General features: G+C 42.0%; 1 protein-coding gene across 2 annotated transcripts in view; it reads right to left on the reverse strand.

Moving 5' to 3' along the window:
* Window positions 1-409: 409 nt before the first annotated feature.
* SLC39A5 (solute carrier family 39 member 5) overlaps window positions 410-17,471 on the reverse strand; it is a 71,534-nt gene continuing 54,472 nt past the window's right edge. The window contains exons 9-12 of one of the 2 annotated variants that reach the window (XM_089679891.1): window positions 15,170-15,361; window positions 14,444-14,524; window positions 2,326-2,429; window positions 410-1,061 (exon numbers count right to left, since the gene is read on the reverse strand). In XM_089679891.1, coding sequence (XP_089536017.1) covers window positions 918-1,061; window positions 2,326-2,429; window positions 14,444-14,524; window positions 15,170-15,361 — 521 coding nt within the window. In that variant the 3' untranslated portion in view covers window positions 410-917. Of the gene's footprint in view, window positions 1,062-2,325; window positions 2,517-14,443; window positions 14,525-15,169; window positions 15,362-17,471 lie in introns of both variants that reach the window. The other variant, XM_089679885.1, reaches the window with a different exon arrangement.

Genomic DNA, 17,471 nt, shown 5'->3' on the forward strand with positions numbered 1-17,471 from the left:
TTAGACACTTAAATTTAATCTCCTCAATAGTGCATACTTTCACCCCCTTTCTACCCAAGCCAATTTTTAGATTTCAGTGCGGTCACACAATTAGAATGACAAATACTCAGCTGTGCAACATGTTACCCAAATGAAATTATCATTTTTTATTTTAGACAGATAAAGATTTCTTTTGGTGGTTGGTCACAGCTATCATATGGTACCAGGTCTTCTTACAATGGCCCAGTACCATGATCAGTGATCTGCTGTATCTGGCAGACACATCGGCCACAGATTGCGGAACACTTCTGGGAGGACGTACAGGTACAATGCATCCTCCCGGAAATAAGGAGAGCACCTGCCCATCTGTTTATGTACATTGGCCGGGTGGGAAGTGGATAGTATTCTGTTTAAACTAAAAATCCACAAATTAAGCTTAATAAAAAAATGTTTTATTAATTTTTCATAGGGAACATGCAAAAGGTTTCATGGTTATAATAGTCTTACTGCACCAGGAGACTTAAGGAGTAAGAAAGATGCATGTCTTGTTCTGTTGTGAAAGAGGTAAAATAGCGTGAGGAGTGCTGCAAAAACACAGCTTGTCCTTCAGTTATTTTTTTTACGCAATAGACCATACAGCACTTTTCTGTTTTTATGTGGAGAGGGATTATAAAACCTAGTAGGTTATGAATGTGGCACAAGTTCAAGTATCTAAAATGCTATGACTTGGTTAGAACTTTGAGCTAAGTAGAAGGAACACTCCAGTGGATTTTGACTTTATCCCATACACTTTGACTAGTGAATCTGTGTGAATTTTGACTTAATACCATATGCTTTGACTTGTGAATCTTTGACTTTATCCCATACGCTTTGACAAGTGAATCTGTGTGAGTCCTGAAATAAAACCAGTCAGTTCCTGAGACCCACTGTCCTTTTCTCTATAAATTGAGAAACACCATCTGGTCCTGGAACAGGGCAATGCACAGCATAATGCCGCAGCCAAACAGGAAGCCAACACTGTGGAGGATGCAGTCCATTCCTTGGCAAAGGTCAGAGCTCTCGCGGTGTAGCATTTGAGGCAGCTGAATACAAGAGGACATAAAATAGTTATTGTATGATTTGCTTTACTGGCTACTAGCAAATTCATAAAATACATTAAACATCTTACGATAAAGGTCATAAAAGTAATAGACCAATATTGCTTATTATTACTCTTTTTTCCCCAAAAACATACTGGTAGGTTAATCAGCTTTCACTCAAAAAATAGTCCCAGTCTGTGCAGGTTTGCTAAAGATGTATGATACAGCACACAAAAGTGATGTGAATGGTTTTATGTACTCTGCAAAGTAGAATAGAATCTGTCAGCACTAGCTACAAAAATAACATGATGGCCCTTTCTGACGTATAAACTGTTTTGGCCCTGCATCATACTAACATCCAGAAAACCTTCAGTTCTTGGGCTCAGGCAAAAAAAAAAAAAAAATGAATGGTATATAAAATGTACAGTTAGGTCCATATATATTTGGTCACAGGCACAATTTTAGTTTTTTTCAGGTATTTACCAAAACATATTCAAGCTATAGTTCTATAACAGATATGGGCTGAAAGTGCACACTCTCAGGTTTAATTTGAGGGTATGTACATCCAAATTGGAGGAAGGGTTTAGGAATTACAGCTCTTACGAATAGCCATCCCCCCTTTTTCAAGGGACCAAAAGTAACTGGACAATTGAATCAAAAGCGGTTTCCTGGCCAGGAGTGGGCTACGCTTTTGTTATTTCTTCATCAATTAAGTAGGCAAAAGGTCTGGAGTTGATTCTAAGTGTGGTGTTTTCATTTGGAATCTATTGCTGTGAACCTACATCATGCGTTCAAATAAGCTGTCCATGCAAGTGAAACAGGCCATTGTAAGGCTTCAAAATCCATCAGAGAGATAGCAGCAACACTAGGAATGGCCAAATCAACACTTTGGTACATTCTGAGGAAAGAAGAACGCACTGGTGAGCTCAGCAACATAAAAAGGCATTAACGTTTACGAAGCTGTAATTCCTAAACCCTTCCTCCAATTTGGGTGTACATGCCCTCAAATTAAACCTGAGAGTGTGCACTTTCAGTCCATATCCATTATAGAATTATAGCTCTAATATATTTGGTAAATACTTGGTAAACTAAAATTGTGCCTATAGCTTGAATATTTTTGGTAAATACCTGAAAGAAAAACTAAAATTGTGCCTGTGTCCAAATATATATGGATCAAACTGTATATTAATTTAAGGTCATACATGGATGGCCCACATATAAGCCTAATACAATTTACAAAAATACATAAAATCCATAAATCGCATACCATATCTACAAGTGCCACATATAAAAATATCCCAGCAGTGGCCGCAAACATCCAGGAAGTTACTTGAGTAGAGCTCCTACTGGCTACAACTCCAACCACCATTCCTAGATATGAGAGAAATGCTGAAATCAAACTGAAGCAAAGGACCCTCTTTACTGGAACACCAGTCTGCAGCAAGACAGCAAAATCACCTAAAAAAAAGTAGAAAATAAAAAAAACATTTCTAGTAAGTAAGTAAATATTATATGCAGATGTTTTAAATACATAAATCATTGAAATATTTAATTTGTCATTCAAAATCTTTTTTGTTTTTTATAATTCCTTTATTAGGCAGACAAAACCATAGAGAGCCAAAGCCATACAGAGCCGAGGTACATTATGCATCATATGGTATACATTAGAAGATAAAACAAGCATTTAAATTGTGCACATCATCTTACAGTAATGCCAGTATACTAGTACAGAGCTGCCATATATTCAAATTGTTTTTTATATCTGTTAATTCATCATAGCAGCTTGGGTAGGATAGCAAAGGTTGTAATGAACAACATAAAATTAAATACACAAATAAGTGACATGCAATACATATGGTCCTCCAAATCATCCCGTGCTGCATGTTATAAGAAGGGTGGTTGTAAGAGGCTGCAGTTCTGCAGACTCTCTGACATTAGTATTGATTTATGGCAAGCTGTTCATTTTGCAAGGGAATTTACCCCAGACCTTAGGAAATGTGGTGAAATACCACTTTGCAAAGAATACCTAATCACATGCAAGGAAAATTGACAAGCAGCATTTTTGCTTGCACGATTGGATGATGGAAGACAGTACAGCTTCAACTCATTCACGAAGTTCTGGAGAAAATTCCCTAGCAATGTTAACAGTATTTGCCCTTAGTAATTCGACCCCAAAGCCAAGCTTTCTCTTTGGACAAACTAATGAATATTGCCACATTAGTGACACTCAACCCTGTGATGATCGCGGCGTCAGACCCCCGCCCTTCTCACCAAACTCGTGACCGAAGGACTAGCCAGTCTAAAAATGCCCTGTCACGTACGTAACAATGCCACGCCCAGCTGCACCCTGCACAAAGATTTTCCAGCTAATGGACCACAATCTGTGTACCTGCAGCCTGGGAGCGATTGTTACTGGGTCAGGTTAATTATGCAATTAACCCTTCACACTGCCCCCACCTCCTTTTTGTACAGAGAGAGGAAATTCGGCAATATTAGCAATAACACTATGATGTTTGAATAATCGTTTGTATACACAATGTCACCGCAGACAAATGTACGCAGACATTTTAAAACACACAGTAGCACTCTTCAGAGCCAGGGGTTCTTAGTTTGCATAAAAGAGCTTTAGAAACAGTTCAACACCTTCAGAAAGTAAGATTTATTATTAAAAGGTCAAAAGGGTGCAATAAAAATATTTACAGAAAAGATGTAGCCAATATATAAATATACAGAGAGCAATAACACAGCAAAGAGATAACAGAAAGAAGTTTAGAGAGATAAAGTACTTGCCAAAAGTCCTGGGTTAGGCAGATCAAGTTTTCTGAGCAAAAGGGCCTTATCTCCCAAAGTTAGTTCCAATGTTAAAAGGGAGCTTCTTCAACTTCAACCCAACTCAGCTTAGCTCTCCGCTCCAAGCATAACAGCCTTTTATAGGAACACAGTAGGGTGTCTCCTTGAAGCAGAGAACCAATCGCCTCATTTGGGGAGGATGTTGTAGGCGGAGACCCAAGCTAGAAAAAAAATCCCTCACAGTTTATATCATGGTCCATAACTTACCCTCGGGGTATGTAGCCTATGGCTATCACTCCAAACAGACCTAGGACTGAGTGATCAGTAGTCATGTGATCACTCAGGTATCAGTCTTTTCTTCATTTTTCTTATAAAATTTTGCAAACAAATCTTTCTTCATAAATGTAGGCCAATGTTTATTTTGCTACATAAGCCAAATCAGTGTATGTTATTTGCTCTGTGTGAAAAAGAGAGTCTACAAGCTGTGGTATGAATATTTGAAAATCGATCAGTCCTGATGTACTGATTGCCTATCTCATTTCCTGAGGTCCTAAAATGCCAGGACAATATAAATACACCCCCTTCCCCCCCGACCCCTTTTTGGAAAGTAGGCAGTACAAGGTATTTAGTAAGAGGCATGGTAAGTTTTCTTTAATTTGTAATTTTTTGTCCCAATTTGTAATTTTTCTCAATTTTATTTGTACATGCCATTACCAGAGCACAGAGGCGTAGCTTAAAGCTTTTGGGGGTCCCGAGGCAAAAGTTGACCTGGGCCCCCCCCCCGGACTACCACCCACAGCTTCCACTGCTCGCCAAGATACTCCCAACGCTCACCAAGATACTCCAAGTGGCTAAAGAGTTATTTCAGATCTTTATTTACATATTGAGAGGGTAACTCAAAAGATTTTGGAGAAATTGTCCACATTTTGACATACCTCTCCAATTCTTTGGAATACCCTGGAACAGGGGTAGTCACCCTTTGAGAAGTGGAGATCTACAGTACCTGAACAACATGAGATCACAGGGTTCAGTGCCCTTTTGTTAAAGAAATTATCTAGCAAGGCCTAACTAAATAGTAAGGAAAACTTAGAGTAATATAAAACAAATATAAACTTAGCCTATCTTAGCAGTGGACGGGAAGTGAGGGGGTGCCAGTTAGTAGGGGCAGTGGACGTTGTCAGTCAGTAGGGGCAGTGGACGTCAGTCATTAGGGCAGAGGGAGGTGTCAGTCAGTAGGGCAGAGGGCAGTGTCAGTCAGTAGGGGCTTAAGGTGATATCAGTAAGGCTGAGGATGGTGTAAGACAGTATGGCAGAGGACAGTGTCGGGCAATGGGCGGCACTGGGAGGCAGTGGTGAGAAGTCGGATCTGTGCACCAGGAAGGAAAAAAGTTCACCGCAGTACTGCCTGTCATTCCACCCAGCACGTAAACCACCTCCTCCACTGAGCGGCCCCGTCTCACCTGGTACCTGTGTGCAGGAGAGAGGAGTGGTCTGTCCTGACTCATGCTGGCATCCCAGGCGACCCCTTCCGCCCACATACAGGCACATTGACATAAGATCTTATGTGAGAGGGAGGCCACATGGGCCATCCTGAAGCAGGGATGGGGGCACAATTGTGACCCCTGACGCTACGCCAATGCCAGAGCAGTACAGAGTCAACATATGACTGGTGTGGTAGTGAACAGAAACACGGTATGTAAAAACATATTTTTTTTTCTCCAATTATTTTAACCTAATTTTACTATATTTTTTCTTTTTTAACATACTGTGACCTGAGCAGTAAAGTGTAAGCAAAGCAACACTGTACTGGTCTGGGGAGCTCTTTTTTTTTCTACACTATAATTGCTTATTACAGTAATCATTGTTCTCAGCTATCACATGACACAGGTGTGCTGTGATTGGCCCTGTCTGGACCTGCAGCTATATTCACATGGTACAAATTTGACAGGTGTGTAGGTGTAGGTGAGTGGCTGTGTTCAGGGTCACAATGCTATCAACTGCAACTGTGTTCATAGAGCTGCTGTGTCCAGAGTAGCATACACTGCCTGTACACAGATCCAGCCACAAAAAAAAAAAAAATACGGATTCACACTGTCTAGGCTACAGCGCACATGTGAATGAGTCCCAAGACTTCAATTACACATGAATCTTTATTTGTAAACTCAATACATTTTTATCTTTTAGATTTAGCAGGAAATTTGTAAGTTATGTTGTGTTTGTGCCTGCTAATAATTTTAGTGTATTTTTAATGAAAATATAATTTTGGGAAGGGGGGGGGTGCTTGTCAGGTAGGCTGTACAGGGACCTGTGAATTCTAACAGGAGCCCTGCTTGGTGTATGCTTCCTCTCAATTTCCTCTTTATTTGTTCTGGGACTTTTTTTTACTGTGAAAGTGATGGGAATTCCTACATATGAGTTGTCACCAGAACAAAAGGTGAAGGTAAATCACTCACTGGAACACTGGGCTGTGTAGGGGGAGGGAGTGGCTGGCTCAGGCTCTTAGCGGTTTACTGCAAGGCTGAGCCAGGTGCCGCTCCAGACTCTGGGGTAGATCCCGACTTTAAAGTCAGGATCTTTCCCCAGCCTGGACTGGCTGAGTGACGTCAGCCGACAGTGGGCTTCAGCTCACAGTCAGCTGCAAACAGGTCACAGGACTGCAGAAGGAACTGCACTCCTGTGATCCACAGGAGAAATACAGCCAAAGAGTAGCGCTGTGCTTCATGAATGGTCCTGTAGTCTTCTGGGACCTGTCACGTGCCCCAAAAGACTACAGGGAGGGAGGGAGGACACCTTCCGCTTCCAGTCGCCTAGGATATCGGACTGGAAGTAGGAGCGGATACCTGTCAAATTTGGGTACCTGCTCCCCCCCCCCCCAAAGGTGCCAATCCTTAATGGGAGCGGGGGAGCAGTCCTTAAAGCGGAACTTCCCCTTTTGGGTGGAGCTCCGCTTTAAGAGTAAAGCAACTTTAAATACATACAAGACACTTTAAATAGATACATGTACCCTAAACAAGTCTGGCATGTATAATCTTTTTATTTTTTATTACATAAATTAAAACAGACTGAAAATTTTGTAAACATTTTGAAAACAAAAACAATATTTTTCACTTTCTGTAATAAAACCAGGGATATTTTCAGCGGGAACATGGGGGAATGCAGTTCCAGCACCTCCAGCACTAAATGCATGTAATGGGTGGTGGGGTGTACTGCAGGGTCCATTGATGCTAGCTGCTGGGAGATCTTTTTGTGTGTGTGTGTGGGGGGGGGGGGGTCTGTTGATTCTAGGGAGGTCTACTGTTGATGGTGGGGAAATTATTGTTGCTGGAGGTGGGTTTTATGTTGCTGTGTGGTCAATTGTTGCTGGGAGGGATCTACTGTTGAGGGCAGGGGTCTATCATTGAGAGCTACTGAAGGGTCTATTGATGCTGGCTGTGGCTATTTTGTTGTTGGTGGTCCATTGTTGCTGGGAAGGGGGTCTATTGTTGCTGGTTGCAGGGGATCGATTTTACTGCTTTTTCTTGTTATTAACAAATTCCATATAAATTGATACTTGGTTCTGTATTCTCTAAAAGGGTGGTGCTGAGAGGTAGGTAAGGGGTTGGAACCAAGGGACGGTGCAGGATGGAGACAAGGGGTGACTTTGAAAAAGAAAGTTCCTGCACCTCTTCTCTGAGGAAAAGCTCTGAATAAAACATATCAAATAAAAAAATAAATCTAATTTCGACATAAATTTAGGCCAAAATGTAATTTATTACATCTCTTTGGTAGAAAAAAAGAAAAATTAGTTGGTTTGTGCAAAAGTTATATAGTCTACAAACTATGATATATATATATATATATATATATATATATATATATATATATATATATATAATTATTTTAATACAGGATTTATATAGCGCCAACAGTTTGCGCAGCGCTTTACAAAATGAAGGCAGAAATTACAGTTACAATACAATTTGGAACAATAGCAATCAGATGGCCCTGCTCATTAGAGCTTACAATATGTCTTCATAAAATGATAACTCTTACATGGTGTCCATATACTGTATCTATATATTTTATTAAATAGGCTACTTTATTACTCTAGTGTTCTAACAGTTATTTATTACCTTCTGATGCCAGAAACCCCACTTGGAAATAATTATTATACAAGATTTATATAGCGCCAGCAATTTGCTCAGCGCTTTACAATATAACGGGAGACAATACAGCAACAATACAGTTCAATACAAGAGGGTTAGGAGCTCCTTGGAGCTTACAATCTAAGAGTGAGGGGCTAGTGGTACAAAAGGTAATAACTGTGGGGGATGAACTAATAGGAGGAATAGAAGATTCCATTATTAGCTGAGGGCAGGATAGGCTTTCCTGAAGAGATAGGTTTTCAGAGATAGCCTAAAAGTGAGCAGAGTAGGTGATAGTTTGATAAATTGGGGTAGAGAGTTCCAGAGCATGGGGGAAGCTCTGGAGAAGTCCTGGAGATGAGCATGGGAGGAGGAGACAAGGGAGGTAGAGAGCAGGAGGTCGTGAGAGGAGCAGAGAGTACGGTTTGAGTGATATTTGGAGACAAGATTGGTGATGTAATTTGGGGCAGAGTTATAAATGGCTTTATATGTTATTGTTAATGTTTTGAATTTTATCCGTTGGGCAATGGGAAGCCAGTGGAGGGATTGGCAGAGAGGGGTGGCAGATACGGAGAGGTTAGTAAGGTGGATAAGTCTGACAGCAGCATTCATGATAGACTGAAGAGGGGATAGCCTTCGATTAGGTAGGCAAATGAAGAGAGTTACAATAGTCAAGGCGAGATATAACCATGGAGTGAATAAGTTGCTTAGTAGTTTCAGAGGTTAAGAACGGCCATATCTTGGAGATGTTGCTCAGGTGAAGTCTACAAGATTTGGACAGCGATTGGTTTTGGGGCTGAAAGGACAGATGGGAGTCTAGGATTACACCTAGTTCTCTGGCATGAGGGGAGGGACTGATGATTGTGTTATTTATCTTTATGGAGAAGTCAGGGGAGGGGGCACGGGCTGGGGGGAATACAAAGAGCTCAGTTTTAGAAAGATTGAGTTTGAGGAAGTGGAGTGACATCCATGCCGATATGTCACTTAGTAGGTTAGTAATGCGAGAGGAGACTGAAGGGGTGAGGTGAGGAGTAGAAAGATAGATTTGTATGTCATCAGCATAGAGATGGTACTTAAAGCCATGGGAGCTTATCAAGTGACCAAGGAAGGAAGTGTAGATGTAGAAGAGAAGGGGTCCAAGGACAGAACCTTTAGGGACCCCTGCAGAAAGAGGGAGTGGAGTAAAGGAGACAGAGTTATAGGTAATGCTGAAGGAGCGCTGCGATAGGTAGGAGGAGCACCAGGAGAGAGCAGAGTCTCGGAGGCCAAGAGAGTGGAGTTTTTTTTGAGGAGTAGGAGATGGTCGACAGTATCAAAAGCCGCAGAGAGGTCAAGTAGTAAGAGTATGGAGTAGTGGCCATTGGTTTTAGCTGTTAGTAAATCATTAGTGAGTTTTAGTAGGGCAGTTTCAGCGGAGTGTAGTGAGCGAAAGCCAGACTTTAAAGGGTCAAGAAGGTTGTTGTCAGTGAGGTAGGAGCTCAATCGATAGTAGACTAAGCGTTCTAAGAGTTTAGAGGTAAACGGGAGCAGGGAGATGGGTCTTAAGTTGTTCAGGATGGTGGAGTCCAGGGAGGGCTTTTTAAGTTTGGGAGTGATGTGTGCATGTTTTAGAGGGGTGGGGAAGGCACTGTTACAGAGGGAGAGATTGAATATGTGAGTGAGGAAGCATAGGATAGAAGAGGGTGACTGTAGTAGTTGTGAGGAGACAGGATCCAGGGGGCAGGTAGTGAGATGGGTTTCTGAAAAAAACCTTAGTGACCTCTTCGGTAGTAGCAAGGTTAAAAGAGGAAAGTGTTGAGGGAGGTTTAGTACAAGGTATGCTAAGTGGGATGGATGTCTGTGCAGTGGCAATGCCCCTATGAATTGCATCAATCTTGTTTTTTGAAATGATTTGCAATCTTGTAAGCAGTGAGTGAGGTACTGGGTGGAGGTGGAGATGGAGAAAGTAAGGAGTTAAAAGTGGAGAAGAGACCACGAGGACTGGATGACAATTATTGATGAGAGTGACAAAGTAGGCTTGTTTGGCAGCACGGAGGGAGGAATTGTAAGTTAAGAAAGCAGATTTATATAGGGTGAAAACTTGCTGAGATTTGGTTTTACACCACAATCGCTCCAGTACATGACTATGTCGCTTAAGATTTCTGGTGTCCTTAGTCTGCCACGGTTGTAATGGTCGAGACCTGATACTCCGTGTAGTTAGGGGACCAAGTGAGTCTAATGTGGATGAAAGTGAACTGTTGTAGACAGCAGTGGCCAGGTCAGGGCAGAATAGGGGAGGGATTCTGTCATAGAGGCGGTTAGTTGCAGAGCAGAAAAGAGAAGGGTTAAAGCTGTGAAGGTTTCTGCTGGTAATTGTTTGCTGCTTGGAAGGATAGATGTTTGAAGACGAGGACACTGTAATGGTGATGAGATTATGATCAGAAAGAGGGTGTTTGTGAGGTTGTAGGGAGTGCAACGATGGGAGGAAAGAAGGTCTAATGTATTCCCATCAGAGTGAGTGGAGGACTGCGTCCATTGTGTTAAGGCAAAAGATGAGGTTAGGTTGAAGAGTTGGGATGTAGCAGGGTTGTTCACATTAATGGGGATGTTAAAATCTCCAAGAATGATGGTGGGTATTTCAAAGGGGAGAATGTAGGGTAGCAAGGCAGAGAAGTCATCAAGAAAGCGACACCGGTCCAGGAGACCAATAGATCACTGCAATAGTCATAGATATGGGAGAAAACAGCTGTATGCAGTGAGTCTCGAAAGAAGAGAAGGATAGAGAGGGAGGGTTAGGGAGAATTTGAAAGGTGCTCAGTGGGGATAGAAGCAAACCAACTCCACCACCTTTCCGACCATTGGGTCTGGGTGAGTGGGTCCAGAGAAGGCCTCCATGGGAAAGTGCTGCGGGACAAGGAGAATCTGATGCTTTAAGCCAGGTTTCTGTAATTGTTAGTAGGTTAAGGGAGCAGGAGACAAAAAGGATATGGACAGAGGTGAGCTTATTACAGACAGAGTGCACATTCCCAAGTGCACATGAAAAAGGGAAGGTAGTTTTTAGGAGCATGGGGATAGAGATTAAATGGAGGGGATTGCATCTATTCCCGGAGGAAGGAGGGTGCCTGGTGTGGCGGTGAGATACTGGAGGACCAGGGTTTAGGAAGATATCCCCAGAAGTTAGGAGAAGAAGAAGGGTGAGGAAAGTAACATGGGAGTGGGATGTATATGAGTGTGCATGCCTTCCTGTCCTGGTGTTTGGGTCAGCAGGTGAATAAAGTATCAGCAGGAGGTGATGAGAGCAGAAGTAGGGAGATAGTAGCAGTGAGGGTTAATATATATATATATATATATATATATATATATATATATATATATATATATATATATATATACACACACACACACACACACACACACACACACATATATATATAATTTATTTATTAAATTGATCAATTCTGATGTACTGCCAGCTGATCTCATTTCTTGAGGCCCTTAAAATGCCAAAATAGTATAAATACACCCCAAATTACCCCTTTTTGGAATGTAGACAGTCCATTTAATAAGAGGGGAGTTTTTTGAAGTTGTAATTTTTTGTTACAAATTTTTGGAAAATAAAGGAGTTTGTGGTTTTTTTCACAATTTTTTTTACATACTGGTAGCACTGCAGTACAGCATCAGCATATGACTGGTGTGGTGGTGATCTGGAAAACTGGTGACAGCATGTAACAAAAAAAAAAAAAAAAACACATTTTTTAATAATTTATTATTCAATTTTATAAACATTTTTTTTCCTGTTTTACAATTTTTTTACGTACTTTCACTAGAGTAGTTCAGTGTCACCATGGTTACTCTGTACCTTGGCGATTTTTTTTTTTTTTTTACACTTTTATTGCTGTTACAATGACTATCACTGTAACGGCAATATTTTGAACAGTCATAAATAGGTTACATTCATAACAGTTGTGATTGCTATTGATCTGTGATCAGCCACAGCTATTCCCATGGTACAGGATGCTGTGATTGGCCCAGGTACCATCAGATAGCTGTGGGCCAATTACAGCATCACTGTAAAGGAAGCACAGCTGTTATGAATTACATTCATTCACAACATCTTTGTGCATTGTGAGCATGTGGTCGCATAGCAATCACACGATCCCCATGTCACTCAATGCAGCCGGGTACCAGGAGCCGCAATCTGCTGTGTCAGGTGGACAAAGTGGTCACAGGAGCGGCACACTCCAGGCTGAATGATGTACATGTATGTGATCCAGCCTGCCCATGCCACCTACCAGCAGTAAATGTACTGTGAGTGGGCTGTAAGATATTAATAAGGTGGGAAAAGATTTCAAATGCAAAAGCGGTCTAGCTTCTAACATCGAGATGAACGATACATAACCCAAAATATTTTGCATGAGTATATGTGTAGGGTCTCGAATCCTACCCTCATCAATGTATGATTCTTATATACCATAGAACGAACTGTGAATTACATATCTGAGTGTATGATGCAGAGTAACCACATATTACCATGACTGTGTGATGCATGAAGTTGAATACTAGTTGTGACATAAGAGCAGATAATGGAAAGCTGTAATTACCCTGCACACTGGCTGGCCAAGGATCACAGTCATCTCCCTGTATCATATACGGAGTTGTGTCTGGAAAACAACTGCCAGGAAGACATGGTACCAAATAACTAGCATCTTACCAGGTCGACTAGCACTGGCAATGGGAAGGGATGGACTGGGATAATGGTAGTAAATTACCATGATTAGGGTAGGAGCAGTGGTGTATTTAGTTCTTGTGCTGTCCTAGGCAACACAGAACCAAGACCCCCTCAGCCCGGTGCAACCACCCTCTGCCACTACCAGCTGCCGCAACCATAGCCCCCTGGCCTAGGGTTGACACCATTTCTTTAAGCCAAGTCTGAACATGGAGCGGCGCAGGGCAAATTTGTTTTATCGCAGTATATACTATAGGTTTATAAAAGACCTGGGACACCTTTTGGGTGCCAAAAGGAGAGTAGTAATACCGGGCACATACCATGCCATGGCAAACAGTGGGTGTGGCCAAATTGCTTTTGAGGACATCATCGCCCTGTTCCCCAAGTGATGTCAAACCTGCCCCCAGACAGCCACCCGCAACTCCTGGAATGACAATACATTTGTATGTGACTATTTTGGTAACTTGGGGAGCCACAGCCTGATCTGACTAATGTGTCCAAATTTCAGGCAGACTGAAACTACCTTCCAGTACACAGCATGCTGGACATAAGAGCATATAGAGTGGTCACCCTGGGCTCCTCCAGTCTATGGGATCCATTCACGGTATACAGGTCACAGCCATCCCACCCCCTAAGTGTGATCACCACTCGATCAGATCAATGGACCTCTGCAAGGAAATCCTTATCATCCTTCCTAGTGCTCCCCTCCAGATAGAGGAATTTGGGGGATTCCCAGAAGGAAGCAGCTAATGGAGGAATAAGAGAACCAACTGAACTATTCCCCCTTCAGTCTGTATTCAGCAGTACTGGAGCAGGGGGCATAAAGTCTCTCTGGTGGGACATCCAGCCTCCACCACTGTTCACACAGGACCAGCTGTGACATTTCACTTTCGATTTGATGCACACATACACTGTCATGTGATCTCATGGATGAGGAATGATCATTGCAAAGGACTGGAGGATCACACACACACTGCCAGAGCCCAGGTCTGACCCCACATGTCACTCATCACATAGACAGGAGCCCGACATGTGCGTCCACTGCTAGATGTCCTACACTGACCACACTGCAACAAGAAGTCAGCCCATCATCGTTATCCTCCCTCTATCACTGCTCCACTGTCATCATCACCAATCCCCACTCTACTGCCCCCCTCCCCTGAGTCCCTGCTCTGGGTGGAAGAACCCACTGTGATGGGCGGGGGCAGGCAGTGACAGACCAGAGCTGAACGGAGATGAAGGGTCATGGTCTCCAATGCAATCGACATTGTTCATCAGTTATCCGTGAGCATGACGAGCCGCAAGCTGGGGTGGGGCAGGAGAGGAGCGGAACCACAGACCATCTGTTCCTTCAACCCCCTGACAAGCAGTGAGCACCCAACACTGCTCATCCCCCAGACACTGCCTGAATCCCAGCTGCCACCTCCCAATTGACAGTGCAATGCCTCACTAGGTCCCTTCTTCCAAAGGGCGGCCCCCCTCCCTGAAAATTGTCGACCAAGGCAAACGCCATGTTTCCCTCGCGGTAAATATGCCGCTGGGTAGGAGAATACCTATAGACCTCACCTACATTCTCTTGGCACCTCCCCACCACATGCAGCAAAGCATTTTTATATATTGTACCATACTAACAGTACCAGCTCACTGGCCCGAGACTGAAAAACAGCCAACAATTCCATTTGGGGAGGTATTGTACCCTAATTCCTTCTTTTTATGCCAGCTCTGAATTAACACAAAATGCAGGCAATAATAGGTTTATAACTCACCAAGTTCATGGGGAAGTTCATGACAAAATACTGCAATGGTTGTGCTGAGGCCTCCAGATATGCCTGCAGAAAAAGCAGCACCTATAAAGAAGAGCATATATTAGTTTTGTTTTGGCAACTTCATTTCACCACAACAGTCCACAGCAAAGAGAAACAGTTAACTTTTTCTTCCCCGGGAAATTAGCTGTGGAAGACTATACTGTGAATGAACTTTCACAATTGCAGGTCTGAGACTTCCATATGATATTGCCCTATCCCAGGGGCATAACAAAGAATTATGGGGTCCCATATCTAAACGTCAGTGGCGTCCTCCTGGCTAACTCTTTGTAACAACTTGTAGTGTCAACTGTGACAATATGTGTCATTGATCTTAACATACAATTGCCTAAATCAAGGGCAGGCAGCAGGACAGCTGTCAGTATGGTGGGCCCAGTGCTGGGAACAAAATTGTATTAACAATAATAATAACTATAATGATATCAGCGGTCCTATAATGTTTCAGCTGATAAGAAACTGAGAGATTTGTGACTGAATTAGGAATGCAGGAATAATTTCAGTCTAACACTGCGTATCCCTATATTGCATTAAACCATGCAATGCGCTGAAACATGCAACACCATACCCTTTCCTCACTGCCAGGAAAAATCTAACAGCAGGTTGAACAAACAATTATTCATAAATGCCTAGCAGAAGGTTTAGGAGGTTGTGGAGTTCATATCAGCTCACCTATTGCCAAGCCATCTGTGAAGTTATGTATTCCATCTCCAAGAAGAACCATCCATACAAACTCTGCAATGCCTCCACTGGCTGCACTATGTGAGTGTCCTGAGTGATGGCTGCTTCCCATTTCTTCCACCTGAATGTCATGACTTTGCTGACAATTAGCCTGTGCTCTAGAAGTTTCACAAAACTCAGGGTCTTAGGAGAAAAAAAAAGTACATCGTTCATTTAAAAATGACCTTAAAGAAGAACTCTGGAATAATTGTAATGATGAATGCATATTTTAAAATGATCCCATATACCATCTATCCCTTTACACAGATAAACGTGAAACTAAAAAGCAAAACCTTTTTCCCCCCCTTTTGAATAGGGCATGGAAGAGTTATAACCTATCAGGTTTTTTTTGGCCATTTGTGACACATTGTAGAGATTTTCCTTCACTTCCTGTCCCATAGACAAAACCGGAAGTAAAGGAATCCCTAGTTTTCAACAGAGTCTCTGGAACTAATGTCCTATTGGAAGATTCCCTCCTCTATTCCTGCTCAGTTGCCAACAAAAAATTTGGGATTTTCTTTTACTTTCAATGATAATGGTAAACAGAACAAATAGAGAGGGTAGGGCGATTCTCCCTAATGGGGGCACAGACAGCAATAAAAAGCTGGCAAGTATTGTAATCCCTCAACACTATCCACAAATTACAAAGAAAAGTCTTGCCTTTAAAGTGTTTGTAAATCTAAAAAAAAAAATAAAAAAAATAAAAAAATCATATTTCTATCTCTTTAAGGCAGGATAAACTACATCCTGATCTTGCAATGTGATTTAGTAATTTCCATGTTGTTCAATACCTGGTTGATCCTGCCTGTTCCTGTGTTCCTGTCTGTAAAGCGTCCACAGGAATCATGACTGCTGATCCATGATAGCTTGATCAGGTTACATCTTGCCATCATCCTGCCCTCTCTGCATGTCTGTTTCTTCATCTCCCCCTTCCTCCTTCCTTGTCATTTCTGTGGTCTGTGTAAAGCTGATCCCCTCCTTTCCCCTCCCCTACTGGATTGAATGAAGGAGTATTCCCCTGCAGCTGCTCCTACCTTCCCCACTTTTTTTTTTTTTTAAATATTTGACCTGCACAGCCAATCAGCACAATGGTCAATGTGCAAAGATTCCCCTCCCACTGGAGTCCCTCTGCTCGGAAATGACAGAGTAAGACTGGCTATACAGTATACAATTTTCTGTCCAATTTCCTTTAGATTTACCTTTAACTATGTAGTCCAAGGGCCTGCCTAATTGGATACAATTGAAAGTGTTGTTAGGTTTGACCTCCTATTATATAGTTTTTGGTAAATCTAAACCAAAAATCTCAAGAAAATTGTAGAATGTATGGCCAGCCTAAACCACATGACTGTGCTTAAAAAGGTAAAAAACATAAAAATACAGTGCAGTACTTCTTCAAATTAAATAAATGTGAACCCAAATATCACAAAAAGCATTAATAAAAAAGCTTGAGCGTGGTGGCGTCCAATCATAACCCCCTGAGGAAGCCACGTGACCCTGCGGCACAATGCGTAGGGGAGGGGCTTGATGACGTCACAACGCTGTTCACGTACCAATCTATGGGCTGTCATTTCAGGTGAGTGAAGGAGTGTTCTCTGCATTCCAGTTTCACAGCACTATTTTGTTTTATAAAAAGCGCTATACATCTGGTGCAATACAGCACCTCAAAAGTGTGAGTGGCCACTTATATATTTTAATAAAGCTTAATGTTTTTTAAGGATAAAGCACTGTTGCGTTTCCTATCTTTTTAACATATACACTGAGTGGAGGAGGAGAGATTAAGGAAGTGTTCAACTCTGGAGCAGGAACCTTAACCTGGGATACACCTGCCGGTTCATGTCCAATTCCAGGGCGCATGCGTTTTTTGACCAAACTTAACGTGAGGTCAAATACTCCAGGTGAGGGCACATCTGGTGATCCATGGCGGAGGATTTAGATATATGAAGATAATTGCTTTGAGAGTTAAAGTTAAAGATATCACTATTTGGATGTTTCAAATAATGCACGTTCACTTGTATGGACTGATGTTCACTGCAAAATTGTATTAATGCTTTTTGAGATATTTGGGTTCACATTTATTTAATTTGAAGAAGCGCTGCACTGTGTTTTTATGTTTTGCATTGATGCACATGTTAGGAGTATGTGGGTAGTGTGAGCTGCTTTTGTTAGTTTTTATTAGTTTTCAGTGTCTGGTAGTTTATTTATTGCATGTGAGGTTTTTTAATTAAGGTATTTAGCAATGTTATAAACAGAAAAA

This window comes from Staurois parvus, unplaced genomic scaffold (genome assembly GCF_062004578.1).
Source record: "Staurois parvus isolate SC_StPar_1 unplaced genomic scaffold, SC_StPar_1.0 ptg000017l, whole genome shotgun sequence".
Lineage (NCBI taxonomy): Eukaryota > Metazoa > Chordata > Amphibia > Anura > Ranidae > Staurois > Staurois parvus.